Raw genomic sequence first — 19776 nt, forward strand, 5'->3', positions numbered from 1 at the left:
ATATCTAGTCGGGAGTGGTGCTGACTGAAAACAGATGATTTGGAGCGATTCGCGCGCCATATGTTGGTCATTCTAAGGACTTATTGAACTACCCTCGTATAGAAACTCTCTAAAATTTTGGCTAAATGCTGGTGTAATTAGTATATCCATTATTTTATTTAATACAATTATATTAATAAAAAATGAATAATTGTAAGTACTTCCTCTGAGGATGAAGTTAGTTCCCAAAGTACGAAATCCACATATTGTGAATGTTGAAAGTCGTAGAGTTATTTTTTGATAAAACTGGTCAATATCTAAAGATTGAAAACAGTCTGAATTAATCATTACTATTAAATATTCAAGAAACGGATAAATAATTGATTTTATAAAAACATTGTATGGAATTATCTATATTTCATGAGATCAGAACGAAAACGTTCCAGCTCCCATTTTTTTATTCAAAATAGGAAATTGATGATTAGAACGAATTTTAACTTTATTCAGGCGTCTAAATATGACAAAATCCATTAAATTGAGAACATTTCACCTATTACATTTATATTTTAAAATCTAGAAAGGCTGTAAGAATGTGACATTACACATGGAAGATATAAATTTGTGTACAAATTGTTTGAGATCTTTGAAAAAATGAGAATTATTGATTTTACTTTACAAGTGAAGTATTTAAATATTATGTATTTACGTTTTATGCTTTCTTTTAGACGTTATTCAAATTAAATACAAGAAAATTTTTTAACCTAAATGGTGGTGGGGTGGGTTGTTTGTATTTGTGACGCCACCCTGGAGAGTTTAAACTTTCTGTGATTATCTGCCAGGAAGCAGGCGAGGGGTGGAAAATGTGTTCAAAATAGGGTGACGTAATTTTTGAACGGCAGATAAAGTTGAAATATATTTTTTCAAATAACGATTGCCGAGGAAATCAATTGTGCATATTTCTTATACTTTTAAACAAACAGGCTTTAGCCTGAAATTTAATAGCTTATTATTACGGATCGGTGTAGCCTTTTCACACCTCAAATTTACGCTAACATCCTAGTTATTTTTTTTTTTGAAAGAAATTGAAAAAAGTTGCTTTTTCGTATATCTGTTAATCTTTCAACGAATGAATCGGAATAATTAATTATCGTGAGCCTACAAATCATTTAATTAAATTATATATATGGACATACCCTTACCTGCATAACTGGTTAATGGAAGCGGTGTTAATTTGCCAAAGCCTCGAAGACTCCGGTGAATCCGTCCAGGACGGAACATAAACAATGTAATTCATATTTTTTAAATTAAAAACATATATACGTTTATTGAAAATCAATTGCAGAACAAAAATAAATATTATAGACCCGAATTCCAATTAAAAAATTTTCTTTAAAGTCATGATACTTGGGTCTATTAATAACGATGTCCTTGGAAAAATCAGCAAAGATCTGATCTAACTAATTTTTAATTATTTGCAGAAATTAATTAAAAGAATTGCGAAACATTGGTGCTTTATAAATACTCCAGCACGATTAAATGAAGCAAACTGTCTACCGGCTAACGTTAAGGAAAATTCAGTAATGCATGCGCTATATTTGACCGGTTAGTTTTACGGAAAATTTCACAATACAATTCCGTGTCTCAATTGAAACTTTTCAATTATCTAAAATATTATTGAATATACTATACATTTTTTGTGTCGTGGAATGAATGAAGCTTGAAGTAAAAGACCTTGGATAAAAATAGGGCTTTACATGATGACTTTGTGAGGCACTTCACTTGGGGTGATCGCAAGAGAGATTAATTAGCGACCTGGGTTTGATCAGTATTACTTAGCGAACGAGTTGTTTAAATAAAAAATACGGGATATATATTATTTCCATATTACTTTCATATTACTTTCTTCCTCACCGAGTAAGTCAAATATTATCCATCACACTGTGAAGCGCAGTAATCAAAACAATACTTATCTAACTTCAACATGAAAAATAAATATTATTTATAATAGATTGCCATCAATCAATCAATCTTTAAAGTTCAGTGCACTTAAAATACAGTTTTTTGTCACCTACACGAAAAAAAAAGCTGTCTATCGATACCAGCAGATAACTTATCTCATTGAGAACACATAACTAAAATAACGAATTGTATTTTTATTTGAACAAATTTCTACCTGAAGAAATGGGTATCATTTCAGATTGCTCAAGGAACACAAAAAACAGTTTTGATAAAACATCAATTTCGCACACCTCCAGAATGTCAGTTTTCCAATTTTGTTGATAACGAGATGTCATTGCTTTCATGATGTCTTCACATCAAATCAGTTTTCGTGATTTCAACAAAAGATTCTCTACTACACTCTAATTTTGATCCGTGTGTATATCTTGAAATGCAATTACCCAATAAATCAAATGCTCACGTTTCACGAAAGTCTACTTTTTCAAAGTACAATATTCTCGATTTTTCGACTTTATAAATAAAAACCAAAGGTTTGAATGTCGTTATTATAAAAAAATCGTACCTTTAAAAAAAAACATTTTTAAGGGCCAGTTATTAATTTTCCTAAGTATACTCTCAACAAGATATTCGTACCTTATTTAAAAGATTATATATTATAATATACATACACTCTATAAGATTTCACTCTATAAAATTGTGAAAGATTGCTCTTGTTGAGAACACCATAGCTCAGCTGTATGCAGGTTTACCTGTACGTTCTTGATTTATTTGTATTAGAATGAGAAGATAGGTAACAACGGTCCCTAAAAACTAAATAAATAAATGATCATTTTGTTAATTTCACTTACATTGATAAAAAATACCAAAAAATTGTAAATACCTACTCTGAATATGAAGTTGACTCCTAAAGTATTAAATCCACATATTGTAAATGTTAAAGGCCGTAAATTTATTTGCTGATAAAATAGATCTATCTAAATTGTTATGATATATGTTAATAGATCATTATTATTATCAAATCTTTCGAGGATAGATAAATTCAAAATTGCGCTCACCTCTCGTATAATGGGGTGGTTTTTTCTTAATAGCTTCATATCCAAAAGAATCTCTCTAGTATTATTTGTCTAAAGGTCAAACATATTTGATTTAACTGCCTTTGAGTATTTAATTTAATAATACATTATGGAAACACACCTGATTGCTGGTCAATGAGCAAACGATGTTATTAAACAGAAACTTTAATAAATAAAGTGCGACATATCCCAGTAAGTTGAAAATCATTATGTGTTTTACTTTGAAAGGAGGATCAAGATAGATTGTTATAAGATTGAAAAAATATACTGTTGTAACCATGAAAACTATAGTCATATGCAAAGTGAGATGTACTCCAAAAATTTGGTTTATTTCACGTGCTAGTTTGCAAAGTTCTAAATGAATTTGTCTGAAAATGTGTGAGACATCCATTAATTTTTAGGAATAAATTAATCTTATTCTTATTACTAATATTAGTTGAAAAGCTTTTATGATCATATAATTGATTACTCACTTTAGGAGCTCCATGACATTTTTACTTTTTTCGAAATTTGTGGAATTAAGTTTCGCCGTGAATTGGAAATCCTTCATATGATAAATTTCACTCTTGTTAAAAAAAGACGGTAATGGATATTCACAAAAGCCTTCACGTAAAAGTTGGTTATTATTTTTGAATCTTCTTTCAATACACCTGAATTTATTATTAATAATAAATTATCGTTACATTTTTTTATTTCTTCTATTTCATTTACGTACTTGTATATTATTACAAGATTAATTGTAAAAGTGTCAACAGTACGTACTGAAGAGCAATGCCGAAAGTAATGTCCACAAAAATGCATGTCAAAGGTGGCCAAAATTGAATAAAATTGCAGAGGATGAATTGTAAAAATTTTGGTTCGTTTTCCAAATGTATTCTTAAATACATAGTTTGGATAAATGATAAAAGTACCATTATAATAAATACTGATACTATGCACATAATGTCTTGAAAACTTTTGTAATAATTTTTCTTTAGTCCCAAAAATTCAAAGACCTCGTCCATCCTTTCTAGGTTTTGAGTAAATAGCTGCATTCTCTTAAAAAATAATTATTTTCAATCTTTAAATTTAAAACTAGGTGATGGTGAATTACTAAATAATCTGTCATATATGACTACTGTTTTAGGGATATTTTTAAAAGAGATCTATTTTTTGCTGGCTAAAGAACGCATATAATTAAAATTAAGATATAATTATTGTATAAGGTTCAAGCCATGTCTTGATTGCCCAAAAACCTACCTTTCGATAATGCCAACCAATAATTATCGAAAAACAAGCAATACATATATTCCAGTATCTCATCATTTTGTACAAGTTCATGGCTAGATTTTGTTGTTGCTTTAGAACGCATGGTATATTTGCGAAATAAAACTGAGCCAACCAGAAAGAAGATACAATTAAGAGGTTAATAATGAGAAATAATCTATTCCTTGAATTTCCAACTGGATAATCAACTAGTCCCAATCCTAGCAGCCAGTTGAGTACTAAAACTGGATACATTGATTCCCTAATGTTTTTAGGACGCCACTTCATATTCGATGCTTTTTAAAATCAATTTTTGATCTATTATTTAAACTTATTATTACAAAATTATATTACGATACTTCTACTCTTGATTCTCATTGCATTATGACATCAGAATGTATTGTAACAGCATTAGAATGTCTATATATCTATGTTATAAATATTTTATCTTTGCATTATATCATTACCTGACATTATGAATACTGCTAAAGAGGAGGTTATCTTCAGTGCGTGGTTTCGAGCTGTTACATTCAAATAATACTAATCGCATTGCAATGCGCAATATTATAGAATCAATATTTTCCTGACAATACGCAGAAAACATCACCAATACAATTTACAGGACGTTTGTTTAACTCTGGAAAACATGACTTTTAGTTAATCAATTGCTGTTTTGTAAATTTCAACGAAATTACATTAATATCTACTGATATTGGATCTTCTCATTTATTGGTAAAAAACGATAGAAGTTTGATGAAATGTACAGAAAACCGATTGATCCCAACTAATTATTGATGGTCTTGAAAACTTATTATACATTTTGTATGATGTCTCAGGCTTAAGGCGGTTACTGCCCAACCTTTCGAAGGCATTTTTGTTTACATTTGGAGTTTTTTTAATCGTTTGCACGGGGTTTTCCCTGTATGTATCATCAGTCACGGACGCATTCTTAATGTGATCAAGTGATCTAATAAGAGCAGTGCGCGCCTTTCATATGTTGGGAAAGCCTGGTTTTTACCCCATCATTGACGAACTGTATTTTAGCCAAGTGCACGATGGAAGGGGGGGGGGGCTACAGCTTAAGGTGCGTTCCGAACCACCAGAGCCTCAGTAAAGGTACACAGAAAAATTTCCAGAGGTACCTAGTTAGGGATCGAACCGCGGACCTCTAACGTAAAGTCCGAGCGGCCAACTAACTGAGCCACCGAGGCTTATTATTATGAGATAAGTTGTAGGTTCCAGAAGTTATGATCATGGTTCCTTAAAGCAACCAATCCCGAGACAACCGGAGCGTGTACGTCGCCCACTCCTGCTCCCTCACAGGAGTTGTTCTAAGGAACAACACTGTTACTTAGAGTGTGGTCTTTAGCTGCGGATTACCTTACGCGGCAGACGGCACAGTTGAAGTTAAAGCTTTCACCTCTGGATACTTTTTTAGAGCTACCAATCTTTGTGCAATATTAAGAGGAACAGTGTTGACGGACCAGATGAAGAATTCCCAGAAGAACAGCCTTTTGCATCTGGCTCGCGATGGATTGAGAATGTGGCAAGCCGGGATTTTTTTTATTGGCTAAGAAATGAAGCTTTCATACCTCGAAGGCAGCCGATTATGAGAACCATGAGATGGACTTTGTAATCTTGGTACAGACTGCTCAGCTCGGAAAGAAAAGCTTGATATTTCGCCCGTTTTTCTTCCTCCTTTGCCGTGATATTACCATCAGCTGGTGCCGAGAATTCAATCACGCAAATAATCTTGGACTTGAGATCTTGGATGACGATATCAAGCTATGTAGTACTGATACGTTGAGTGGTGGAAAATGAGAAATCGCAGGAAATCTTACGCTGATTATTTCCCACGACGGACTGCAGTTTCCTTTGGAGTCTTTAAGAGCTGCATTGTGTACCCGTAGCGTGCATACTTCGAGCATACATTGAGAATAGGTTCAAGTGTTTTTGGCTCTTGTTTGCATGCTCAGAAGTTGCCATCGCCTACAGGTACATTCATTATGCGCTCACGGTATACTCAGGTGTCTATAACGCGATCTTGACAGGTAAAAAAATTCGTCCGTCTACGATCTCAATCCAGCAGACTTGAGAAATATTTTTAATAGACCCATTGATAGCTCTTCCCTACTTATAATGCCATAGATTTACCATGATGAGGCTTGTCAGCATGTTCCCCTAGTAGAAGCAAATGTTCTGCTTCCTGTACGATGGATTGTCATCACCTTTCGTGTTCTTCGGTCAAGTTCCATCAACTCATCGACGTTACATTTCACTGTACGAAACGCTTAGAGCAGTATAGTACGGTCAGAATATTAATCGCTTTAATCTTATTCTTTCCACATAATTCGGAAGCCCAAATTTTTCTGAAAATTTGACGATATCTTTTTCAAGGGCCGTTTTTAATAAACGCACATTTTGGGTTTCCGCTTGTGATATTCCAAGATGTGTGATCATCCGCGAAAAAGGGACCTTACGCGCCAAAAATCGATTTTTAGGTTTTTACACCAATCGACAGTTGTTCAGTTGCTCTTTCATTTGCAAAAAACAAGAAATTTTTTAAGTTGACTACCTTTTTTTGTTATTAAGCTGCAAACATAGGCATGATAAACGTAGTCGAAGACCGAACGAGAGGCTTACGAAAACCAGCCACTCTACTTACCACTACACCTGTTCTGAGCTGTGTCTGTGAGCTCCACTGGCTCACGGATATGAGCACCTGAAGATGGAGTGGTAAGTGGTGGTGGCGCTTTTCGTTGAAGCCTCCCCCACTACTCAAATGCCTGCTTGCGGAATCGCCTACGATCGCCCGTACTGTAAAATTCAGCTTTGTCGCGTGAGGTCCCTTTCTTCGCGGACAGTCACATATGCATATGTTTCTTCATTACCCAGACGATGAATGGTATTTCCAATTACACTGTTAGAAATTTTCGGAAAATTCCGACACATTTAAGATACTCAAATAACTGAAATTTACGAAATTAGGTTGCTGAAAATGAAATTCAGTAACTTTTATAATAAATTTACCAAATTTGTATTCAACTTCAGAAGCGGTTTATGAAAATTACATATATTTTCCTAAAATTCCTAAATGGTATCAGAAATATAACTTATCATCACGTGAAGAAATGCGCAGTTGCATGCGCACTCCCCGCCTCTCGAACGTGTGCGTTTAGCAGACGAAGCATGAAGGTTCAGTATTGGTGGTAATCGGCGTTTCGGAAAGATTTATTATGATTTTCTGAGTAAGGGGGGCATTTTATCCTTGCACAAAATTTGTCCGAACATCACACTCTGAACAAACCTGGTGCGTAAAAACGAACTTGGTTAACAACAATTTTGACGATTTTGATCTTTGAATATTAATATGGCCAGGAAAAATGAAAAATTGGTCAGTGGGAAATTAGAGAAAATTAAAAATAAAGTTTTGCGGTAAACGCATTTTATAATATTCTTATTAGAGATTTGTTTGCCTTGTATTTACATTTATTTATTTGCAGTGTCTTTCTCCACAATATTACCTTTTTAGTTATAAATGTTATTCCTTGCAAGAAGAATTCATTAATTTTGTTGAAAAGACATCCATTCTGGTAGAAAATTGAATTTTTGTGTTAAAAATTCAACTAGTATTATAGAAAATTAACTTATTTCTAAATATGATATTTCAATGCTAAAACGTCAAACAAAATCTTGTTTGGTTGAAAATTCAACTTTTTTTGGAAAATTTCTCTATCCATTTGAAAAAGTCATCTATTTTACTAGAAATTGTATCTTTCTTCAAAAAATTCAACGGTTTGATTTAAAATTCAAGATTTTTGTATTAAAGTATTTTTCTTCTTTGTTAAAAATTCAATTGTTTTATTGAAAATTCATAGTTTTGGGTAGAAAATGCAACTTTCCACATAGACAATTTTTTTCTCAGTTGAAACTAATATTTTTATGCCGAAAAGTGAAACTGAAATCTTTTTTGGATAAAAATTCAACTATTTTTTTATTATTTGTCTTTGATTTAAGAATCCATTTATTTTAGTAGATATGACACCTTTCTTGGATAAAAATGCAACTGTTTCTATAAAAAATAAACCATTTTTTTTAAGTTGCCTTTTTTTATTAAAATTTTAACTTTTTCGTTCAAACATCGTATTTTTGAGTTAAAAATTAGAGTATAATTTTCGTGGAAGATTCACTTCTTGTTGTAATCTTAAATTAATTCTAATTTTTAATTTTTTAAAATTTATTGTTAGGTTCATTAACATTAATATAAATTTGCAGTATACAGTTGTCTTAAAAATAAAAATGTAAGTGAGACAATATACGAACGAAGTGTATATATAAATAACTATGTTATATAATAAACTCAATATATTAAATGTCAAAAAAATTCTTATCATAAAATATGGGCTTTGATTATATATTTATTATAATGAGTGTACATATAACATAGATACATAAGAAGTGGTTAGTCTTATTTCAGTTACATTTTCTAGGAATTTTCAATTAAAGTAACTAAAAATTTCTAAACTGCAACATAATTTTGTGATACATGTGACTGGAGTCTCATGCAGTTACCGTTGCTGAAATTTCTGTTACATATTCGGAAAATTTAGAAACGCTTTCTGCATAAAGAGTTACTGACGCGTCTCTGAAAATTCCTACAGAAATTTCTAACAGTATATGAGTTGAAGATCCTGATCTTCACGCGATGATGTATTTTCTATCTTCCTTTGTATAGACTGACGCAGGCATACTTGCTCATTCCAAAGCTCATGCCAATTGCTTTAGAGTACCTATTTTCCGCCGTCACAAGAATTTTAAGGTCCTCTTTTGAAAAGGCAATGAGTTTAAGGAGCATAATAGATAGAGATATGTGACATACCTGGTAGTCACTTGTCTTTCGTCAGATGTTATGACAGATCTTGTCCGCCACAAAAGCATAAGATCTTGCATAAGATCTTGATAGAATCCTGAGTAATACACCTGTCTATATTAACAAGTTCTCTGCAACCTGCAAGTCCTCTCTTACACTATTATTTTCAAACTTTTACTCTTATGAACCCAGTTTGCATCATAGCAATGGACTAAGTCAACTGACAACAGTCACCCCTGGATGCTTTCTGAGGGCTACCATCTGCACATTGCCTGTAGCAAAAATTACAATAGAATGAATAGATGCATATTTCACATTCCTCCATATGGTCTTTACGTTATGCCTTAACTCGCTATTAGTTTAAGATGTTAATTTTGTTTTTCTACTTGGTCATAATCAATATTATTAAAATATTGATAAATTTTTAAGATTGTGAAAAAACTCGCTATAATTATGGATTTCGGTTGTATTGGTTAATTGCAAATTTTGGTTAAGTAGACAAGTAATGTCGATAATCTAGACTCTTCCATCCTTCTTTCTCGCATCACGATGGCAAATCCAATAGCTCGGATGTAATGATCCGTTTGGATAATAACATCCCAATATAAGATGTAATCTTCGTTTTCTAGAACGGGCATTGGAATGCATCTATAGAAAGGCATCTATTCTGTTAAGAGTCCTAGTTTTAGGACAAGATGTTCATGTATGATGCCCTCCACATCATTATGTGTGTGCGTATATTCTCTCTGAGCCATTACGCTATAGCCATCAATAATGTGCTGGATGGATTTGTTGGTATCTCCACATAATTGGCGCCGTTCAAATACGTCTTGATTTAACACGGGTTTGCGATAATTTCTGGCACTGACAACCCTTTCCTGCATCGCAATGACGAATCCTTCCGTTTATGGATACAGAACACCTTTTCTCAGCCAAATATTGGATGCGTCACAATCCACTTCATGCTGATCTAACGTTTTGGGGTGCTTATAAAACTTATAGCGGGATTGAATCTCGAATTGAATGTTGTAAGCAAAATGATTTTTGTAAAAAATTGACGGATATGCGAGATTTATGGTTCCCAAATTACTTGGCCAATTTTGACTTCACAAATTCACATAGTTGTACTTAACAAAATTATTGGATCGCAGATGATTTTGGTGGGATTGTATAATTCCTACTCTATGATTGTTAGGAAAGTAATATCGATTACAGAGTTGATATGGATTGGGGAATAAAAAAGAAAAATAAGATTCATGCACTTAGTAAAATTTGAGTTTTCGACAACCTTGAAAGTTAACTAATAATTCTTTTAAATTCCAGAACAACTGTTTCATCCATGATTTTAATCTTTTGAATTAAGAGTTTTAAGGTCTTAAATGAACAGATTTGTAAAAATAATTCAAATTCATATATCATATTTCGATAATTTTATAGGAACACGAGAAAAATAGTTACCTTGTGAAGAAACCATCTAAGAAATGCTGTGCATCTTGCAATTAATCAATTGATATATTTACTCAAAGTAAAAAGATTTTGTTCAGTAGTGAATAAACTTTTATTTTAAATCAACTAAAATCTAGAAATGGCGACAATTAAATAAATGGAGATAAATGTTTGAAGTTCAACCCTTAAACTTCCTTACAAAGAATTCCTTACAAAAAAATTATCAGATCAAAATTACTCCATCTTCTTTAAAATGCAATTGGTTTTTTAATGATATATTTAATTTAAAGTTTAAAAAAATCGTATTTATAAAAAAACGTAAAAATGAGTTTTTTTGTATTTTTTCAATATTGATTGTTTTAAAAAGGGTATATATTTTGGCAAATGATAACTCAATTTCATGACTAAATGAACCAACACATTTTTTATGTTTAAATAAATTTATTTATATATAAATGTATCTAAAAAGTTATCAGGATAAATTGTTCTACTTTTTAAATACTATAAACATCCTATAAACATCTATGAATATCCGTACAGAAAAATTTTTAATTCTGAAAAAAGTGGTCTCAAAAATATTCAAAATGCACTCACTTTTTGAATTTTATAATCAAAATGTCTGGCTAACAAACTTGACCTTTAGTTTAGGACACTCAAAGGATGTACCAGAGGCCAATCTAATAGAATGATTTTTGCCAAAGTTATCGTGCTCACAGTTAGACAGGCATACATACATACAGACAGATCGACAGGTAGACACATTCGTAAAAACCTTTTTTTCGGATTCAGGGGGTCTCGAAACGTGGACATTTGACTAAAACTATGGGAGGGGGTCAATTTTTACACAAATCTAATACCTTCTCTGATGAGAATGTAAAAATTAATTAATTTGTCATGAATAATAATTTTTTTTACTCTTAATGATTTTTTTCATGCTTAAAGCCAACAAAACGCATCCTATCAAAAAGTGGTTAACAACAAATTAGTAGATCTTTTTAAAATGCATAATTTTTCTTCTGTCAGCTTTTATGTATTTTGTACAGTTTGGCCGAAAAATGTAATTGATGGATTTTTCATTATTTTGTATTCTGTCGAAATTTGAATTTTTGATTTTTCAAGAAAATTCAAAAAAATGTTATGGTAATATTGTAAGGCATTTAAAAAGCAAGATTTTGTTGCCTTGACTTTTTTTCATATCGTGCGTTATTTGGCTTAAAATGTTCATTTCCATGTGTTTTTTGGAATTTTGTAAATGTTACAACTCCAGTAATTTTTGATCGTATGAAAAAAGTCATACGGATAAATTGTTCGACTTTTTAAATACAATGAATAACCGTACAGAGAATTTTTTAATTTAAAAAAAGTGGCCTAAAAAATATTCAAAATATGCCCACCTTTTGAATTTTTATCAAAAATGGCTGGCTAATGAACTTGACCTTTAGTGTAGGACACTAAACGAGTGTACTATAGGACAATCTAAAAGATTACTTTTTTTGAAAGTTATGACGCACACATTCATACATACAGACAGACATACATACATACATACATACATACAGACAGACAGATTCGTAAAAACCTGTTTTTCAAATTCATAGGGTCTTCAAAAGTGGACATATGATAAAAACTGGAAGGGGGGGGGGGGTAAAATTTTACATAAATCTAATACCTTCTCTGATGAGAATGTAATATATAAAAGTGACATGGTTAACAGTTTTTTAATATTTTTAATGTATTCAAATGCCCTACATTCGGTTCAAAGGCCTAAAGGGTGCTCATTGCACTTCGGCCGCATTCGCTGTCGTAAATTGCAGGCCATCTATAAAAGCAAGAAACTATGAAATTATGCAAAAAAAAAATTTTTTTTAATATATATGTATATGTGTGTTATTTCAGATGGTATACTGACGTTTAAAATTTTGTAACTTCTACTTTGAGCAGCAACTGAACGTATACTGACGCTTCGGACACTAAGCTAACGTACTGTACTTACTTCTGAACTCTTCATTAACCCCTAGATGTCCACACATATTTCATTTTTTCGAATTTGGTATAGTTTAATAGAGCGCAAAGTTGTCTGTGGGTGTTCGGTACCCATAGTGCAGTTTAAGGGTTAAAACACTGATGATTGATTTATTGACTTTGAAACACCTAATGGATACTAGATTAAGCCTGATCCTGTGATCTAATTAAGTATTGAAATTGGAACTATTGATTCGTCTATGCATTTCATGTTCATTTTTATATCGCTGTCCTTGGTATATTTTTATGATAATATTAAATAAAAAATATTCACATATATACATTCAGTTTTTAATGTTGCGTGTACGAGATGAATATAAAATTGCGCTGCTTAACATGCACATGAAATGAGATATTAATCTTAGTGCCAATCAATAATTATTTATATTTATTTCACGAGGAAACAAAAAACGAGTCATGCTTTTGTTACAGCCTTATTTTTTTAAACCTTAAGTTAATAAAATTGGATGCAGACACTAAATGCATACTTTATTGCAACATATGTATTCCAGATTTAAATTTTGTTTTTAGGATTACATAATTATTTCTATATTCATCAAGGCTATACATTTTATAACAAAATTAAAATGCAGACTCACTTTGTGGGCTCCAATAAATAATTAAGAGGTCTCGATTTAAAATTCCAAACTTTAACCATAATTATAATGTAGAAAAAGTCAGGAAATTTAAAAAAATATGTTTTTGGGCCACCAATCAAGCATTGCTTGATTTAACCAAATTTTGATGTACGATTGTACGAGCAGGTACATTAGAAAAATGTGTAACTTAGCTACTAATTTTTTTCTCTCTTGTTGCTAGTGAAACTAGGACATATGATGTGAGCCACTTAATTAAAAGTCACTTTATTAGAAATTAATGATCAATAAATATGAAATGTCTCCGTCGTCTTAATCCGTCTTTGTAAAGTAATCAATCCATGAGCATTGATCGTTCGAACTTCTTTCAGTCTACTTTTAGGCAGTAAAAGGAAATCATGAAACTAATCACAATCATCTTGCCTGTTTTATTCGTGGGATCATTTTCGACACAATTCTTAATGCAAACGAAAAATAGTGACGAGTTGGAAAACCTTGAGGCTAAAGCGACCAGTCTCGTGAAATTATTGCTTTACATAAAACAGAATTACTTCGAAGAACATCCTATCGTCGTAATTTACGACTCGAATTTTGAAAAACATCAGCCAATTGAATTCAAGTGTTTCATGGATATTTTTTCCTCATCGTTTGTGCAGGAGAGTTTCGATTTTTCATTCTCAGAAAAGTCAAGGGCACATTTAAGAGACAAGATCTATAATTATATTATTTTTGTGGAAAAAGTCGATTCTATAAAACACTTAATGAAACCTGATGTAAAGAGCAAGATTGTTTTAATTACTGCAGATACATCCTGGACTATCAGGGACTTCCTAAAGAGCCAGTTGTCAAGATTTTATGCCCATCTTTTAATCGTAACTCAAACCTTAAGTCGGAGAGCAGGTGTAAGTACTTTTGGTTTCACGACATGGAATGGGAGGACCCCGTTTTCTGTTGACCTTTTACATATATTTTTATTTATTTCTTTTTTACATTGGAATGTTTTCTCTTTTACTCGAGATTAAATATTTAGAAAAAGTTAGATTTCAAAAATTGGAATATTCTACGATTTATTTTGAGAAACTTAAGGTTAAGGAAAACTTATGCAGAATAAAAACGTCTGTTTTTTAGAGTTATTTCGAAGATAAAATTCTTCCAATTATCATTATTGGTAATTACAACTTTTATCGTATAATTTCTTTAAAAGCCGCTACACAATCTTTGTAATTGATTCTGTTCTTCAAAAAGCATTTCCTTTTCTGATTTATAAACAATTTTTCATAGTCAAAAGTCTTATTTTTGCTGTAACAAGGAATTATTTACAGAATTTTGAAGTTTAAAACTTGTGTGTGAGAAATTTCCGAAATTTGTTTACAGTTATTGTATATTGCAAAAAAATTTAATTTTAATTTTTATAAATTTTGTTTACGTGTCATAAATATTTTCGGAATATTTTCGGTGCACCTAGACTAGGGTGCCTTATGAAATTCTTCTATTTTTAGATTTTCTAAAATTTTTACTCGAAAATTTCTATCTTTTAACGACAAAATGATCAAGATTCTTTCGATGTTCTTAAAAATGACTCGAATTTTTAAACATTTCAATTTTAGTTTCTACAATTTTAACTATACCATATTGTACGATGCAAGAAATTCTTTATTAGGGAGCTACATGACCCTAAAATTTGTTCGTTATGAAAAGAAATTTAGTTACGTGTTAAGACCTTTAAAGCAGTGATTTGATGATAAATTTGAGATTAAGAGGTCAAATTTATAATTAGAATTTTTTTTTAAATCATGAAACTTTCAGGAAATATTCATTACCTTACTGGCAGCAATCATTTCTGTTTGAAAAAACCTTAAGCAATTCTTGCCCTACAATTGAAAAATATTTTTTCCTATATAAATTAAAAACCATATAAATTCTTGTTAGAGAAAAGTCTTTCCTTATTTTTAATATTAACAAGCAACATCAATCGCGCTCGTGTATTATTTAATGATTGGAATAGTAAATGTTATTGTGAAAGAAAAACTTTGAATTTGAAACAAAAATATTAATTTTCTACCAAATAGTTGTATTTTTAATGAAAAAAAGATGAATTCTTGACGAAAAATGTAATAGTTGATAATTGAACTAAAAATATTTTCCTTTACATTACAAAAGTTCAAATTCAACTACAACAGATGAATGATAATTATAATTTTAGGGAAAAAAGAATGTTAAATACAAAAAAAAATTTCGAAGAACTACTTATTTTTCAAGGTTATTTGTTTATTTTCCTTTTAGGCTTATATAAATATACCTACTGACATTTTTTCAAAATTTTTGAAAAGCTCTAAAATTTTATTTCACAGCCGTAAAAAATCTATATAAATATTTTACCTTTTTTAACAAACTTTTCAGCTTAAATTATTATTGAAATGTCAAAACTTCGAAATATGTTTTCAAATAATTCGGGTTTAAAATAACCTCAATATTTTCCAGATTAAGAAAAAAAGTTAAGAATTTTTCAGAAAAGTTTTCAAATCTTTTTTAAATCTCTTAAAATTGATTCTTAAAAATAAAAAATAACGTTTGAATATCTTTTAAATATACTGAAATTTGTTCTAAAATTTTGTAATCATGCAAAATAAAAAATTTTTTGCTTAAAAATGAACATCTTCTTTTTTTTAAAAAAAACTTTAGAGAATTCTTTTGAATGTTTTCGACATCTTTTTACAAAATTTCGAGTAAATAACTTATTAGAAGCTAAAAAATGAAAGGTAATACATATTCTATTAATTATTATGTTATATGCATGAACAGTATTCATATAACTTCGCCATATGATAATTCGATCAAAAATCTGTTTTTTCTAATTAAATATAAAAAATAAGATACCGCACGCTCTGCTTTTACAAGAATTTATGGCTTGTTTGATTATTTGAAAAAATTATTCTTAAATTGTATGCTAAGTGTTCTGTATTTTTTTCCAAAAGTTGAAATTTTTTTCAGTAATGTAAGTAGTATTTGCTAAAAGTTTCATGATTTAACAACATTTTTTATGAATGAATTTTGCTTCCTAATCTCACCTTTATTTTAAATTCTTAGATTTGAGGCAAAACTAAGGAATCATGTGCCAATTGCCCTTTTAATCTTTTGTTTCCTGTTTGATATTTTTAGGTGGACTCTTATTTGCTCTTTACACATAAACTCTATGTTGATGGAAGTGGCGCAAGTGAACCAATTTTGTTAACATCTTGGAAATCTAATTCCCTGACCCGACCGCAAAATAATTTGTTTCCAGAGAAGTTGAGCCAAGGATTCAAAGGTCATCGTTTGCTTGTTTCGACGGCACACAAACCTCCCTTCACAATGCGAAGGTAATCAATGTTAATCATTTATGAACATTGTTTCGTCATAGTTTAAAAACGAAAGTTTACAGAGTTTATTGTCACCATAAAAGTTACAGTGTAATTTATGCTGTCTGCATTGCTCTCGTTTATTTTTATACTTTCTCAGAATGTAATTCATACACGAAAAATGTTTAGAAATAAAAAAATTTATTTGTTAAAATTTGCATATTAGGTTTGAATTTAATTGCAACGTTATTTCTGCATACCCTTTCAGAAAAATTCTGGGAACTGATAATACAGAATGGAATGGAATCGATATTGAAGTTTTACGATTATTGGGCAATAATCTAGATTTCATTGCGGAATTTCGACATCCTATGTCGTCAATGTACAGGTAAATTTCCTTCAGATTGTGATTTCCGAAGCCATTTTTTAAATCTTTTACCGACTGAGAGTATTTTCCAAAAATAGAAAGAGATATTTAAAAGCAAATGCCATACTTTTTATCGTTTGCGAATTTGAGTATTCTTATAGGAGCCATTCTATAGACTATAAATAAATTTAAGAGATATAACGAAAATTAAAAAGAAATTATTTGAACCATGTACGATGCAAAAAGTAATTCTAAATAATATCTAAATTTTTTAATTTACTAAACTAAAATTTTACATAAAATTTGAGAATTTATTAACAATGAAAAAAGGAAATCTTGGCGAAATTGTATCTTTTTAACAAATTCTCAAAGTGTCTGTAATTTTTTTAATTTATTAAATTAAAAAATTAAGATATCTTTTTGAATTACTTAGCGAACTTTGATTTCATGAACTTGGTTGATTGCGCGTAAAACTTTTTGCTTGACGGAATGTTTTGCATCATAGATGTTTTTGGTGCGATTTCACTTCTTTTTAATAGCAATTTCTGATTAAATTAAATATTTGTTTTAAAATAATAGAAATATGTTATACTCAACATAATGTAATGTATGCAATTTGTGTAATTTTATATCACATATAATTTAAAATATTATTATTGATCTAGGTAAAAATTTGTTTGTCTCTCATATGCAGAAAATAGAATGAGCAAGATAGAAGATTTAAAAATATGTACTGCATCATGCCTTTGTTAATAGTTTTTCTATGATGACATGCCTAGCATGTTACAAATTTCAGAAGCCCTTAATTAAATTGAACTTAGAAAAAATCTGTCAGTCGGATTTCTACTAGCTCATCTAGAACCCGAAAAATATTCAACGATTCAAAATTTTCTATGGACTGGTTATGAATACCATCCAGCGAAATTATTTCAAAAATTGTGGACCAATCAATTTAATATTGTAAGCGAAGGTGTGGCTAATTACTAAGAAATTGAGTTTTTTCATAAAAATTATTAAAAATCGAAAAGCAATAAACAAATGGAAATTACGTGAAAATGGAATCAAGGATTTTATCCAAACAACTTATCTTAAAATCTGTATATCAATCGCTTCAATAGTTTACGTTATGTATGATTTCTTTAAAATGGATTGTTCTTCATAAAAAGGACTAAAACTTAAAAAATAATCAACTGATCACGAATTTCTAAAACGGTTGAAGAATTCCATTTAATATAATCATCTTAAAATTTTCATACCCATTGGTTGACTTGTACAGGCTTTAGGTGTATAATTACTAAAAATCGATAGTTCTTCATAAAAACCGGTAAAACTAAAAAAGTAATCAACCTATTCAAAAATTTATGAAAAAAAGATAAAGAATTCCATCCAAAAAACGTATTTACAAATTTATATACTATTCAGTTTGATGCTGCAGGCTTGTCTATAAATCATAAAAAGTCGAGATTTAAAAAAAATCCTAAATCTAAAAAACAATGGATGAATAAATTTTTGCTGAACAACAGATGAAGAATTCCATCCAACAGATTTATCTTAAAATTTCTATACCAATCGGTTGAATAGCACAGGCTGTAAATTTTTCTAATGACTAAAAATTATACATTTTTGTCGTTTTCTGAATCTGCAAGTTGCAGTTTACCAAATGCAGAAAAATGTAGATATATGCGGAGGAGTTATTTTTGGCGAAATTCTATTGATTCTGAAAGTTTTGATGCAAATCGGCAAAAAATGGTTGAGATATCTAATACTTATACGATAACTACTGTTTTTTCTAAAAAATATGTTCGCGTTTTTTTTTAACTTGGCTGCTGTTTACTACAGCGAATCTTCATTTAAATCATATCTCTGTATTCTCACACCCGTTTTAAAGGAATTTAAAAATTGCATTTAACTTTTTGCAGAATGTTTTAGTAACCCTTAATTTTTTAATGAAGTAAAATGGTTGTTTTTATTTGCTTTATGCCAAAAAGTGTTCATTGCAGTGAAACTGAGGCTGTAATAAACGACATTTCTAAAGCTGATGCCCCTGCTGCGGTAGGTGGAATTTATCAAACAGCAGATCTACTATCGCATTTTGATGCTCCATTCGCTCACGTGGAAGATTGTGCATCTTTCATATCTCTGACATCCACCGCTTTGCCCAAGTAATATTTCATATCTTCTTAAAAATTATTCAAATCATTTGGACATCTTTGGTTTAATTTTTTTTTCTCAACTAATTTATGTATTATTTTAAGCCAATAATCATCAGCGCTTGAAAATTTACTGCTAAAAAATAACGCCTTACCGTCAGTTTTTAATTTAAAGAAGGTCCGAGCAGTCTGACCCTGGTATTGGAATTTTTATGGGCTGCAATATTATGGGTTTCCTGGGTAAAGCATGAGACCCGTATCTTTTGTTTGTTACAAACAAATTTTTTCATGCTGCTTGGATATATCGGTGAACTGTGACAAAAATTGCGTAAATGTTTCGAAAAAACTAAAAAGTGAATTGTCTCAAAGTAGACTACATTTTTTCTTTAATTTTTTAAGGTTCATAGTATTATGAGGGAGTTATCATGTGAGTGTTGACCTCGACCCGAATAAAATTGCTTCGACTTTAGTTCGACTTGAATTGCCCCCAATCAAGACCCGCTGAAGTCGAAAAGGTCGACTTGAGCATGTCTCAGTTTTAAGACGGAGCCAGACTTCAATTTATGTCTTGAAGGCAAGTTTCTATGTCTTGAAGACATAAATTTGTCTCTTGAGTCGAATTCTTATGACTCCAACACGTGCGGTTTATAACTTTAAGTGTACACCTGCCCTAACAAAAAGGGTAATTCTAACAGTCATAAAAACTAATCTTTGTTAATGGTTAAACAATC

At 30.7% G+C, this 19776-nt stretch overlaps 3 protein-coding genes across 3 annotated transcripts in view; 1 reads left to right on the plus strand and 2 right to left on the minus strand.

Annotated features, from left to right (window-relative positions):
* LOC117168168 overlaps positions 1-1260 on the minus strand; it is a 5513-nt gene extending 4253 nt beyond the window's left edge. Inside the window, exon 1 of the mRNA XM_033353608.1 lies at positions 1179-1260. Within this exon, the coding sequence (XP_033209499.1) occupies positions 1179-1257 (79 nt within the window). The 5' untranslated portion in view covers positions 1258-1260. The remainder of the gene's footprint in view (positions 1-1178) is intronic.
* A 1059-nt stretch (positions 1261-2319) lies between these two features.
* LOC117168153 lies at positions 2320-4485 on the minus strand. Its single transcript, XM_033353579.1, has 7 exons — positions 4251-4485; positions 3774-4048; positions 3485-3661; positions 3133-3379; positions 2994-3062; positions 2823-2912; positions 2320-2748 (listed from the first exon to the last, which is right to left on the minus strand). Exons 1-7 carry the CDS (start codon positions 4329-4331, stop codon positions 2668-2670), a joined length of 1020 nt encoding a protein of 339 aa, XP_033209470.1. The 5' UTR covers positions 4332-4485; the 3' UTR covers positions 2320-2667.
* Positions 4486-13651: 9166 nt separating this feature from the next.
* The window catches only part of LOC117182961 (ionotropic receptor 21a), a 40768-nt gene continuing 34643 nt past the window's right edge, over positions 13652-19776 (plus strand). Inside the window, exons 1-4 of the mRNA XM_033376080.1 lie at positions 13652-14086; positions 16350-16549; positions 16797-16916; positions 18896-19057. Coding sequence (XP_033231971.1) covers positions 13652-14086; positions 16350-16549; positions 16797-16916; positions 18896-19057 — 917 coding nt within the window. The remainder of the gene's footprint in view (positions 14087-16349; positions 16550-16796; positions 16917-18895; positions 19058-19776) is intronic.

Source organism: Belonocnema kinseyi, chromosome 2 (assembly GCF_010883055.1).
Source record: "Belonocnema kinseyi isolate 2016_QV_RU_SX_M_011 chromosome 2, B_treatae_v1, whole genome shotgun sequence".
Classification (NCBI taxonomy): Eukaryota; Metazoa; Arthropoda; class Insecta; order Hymenoptera; family Cynipidae; genus Belonocnema; species Belonocnema kinseyi.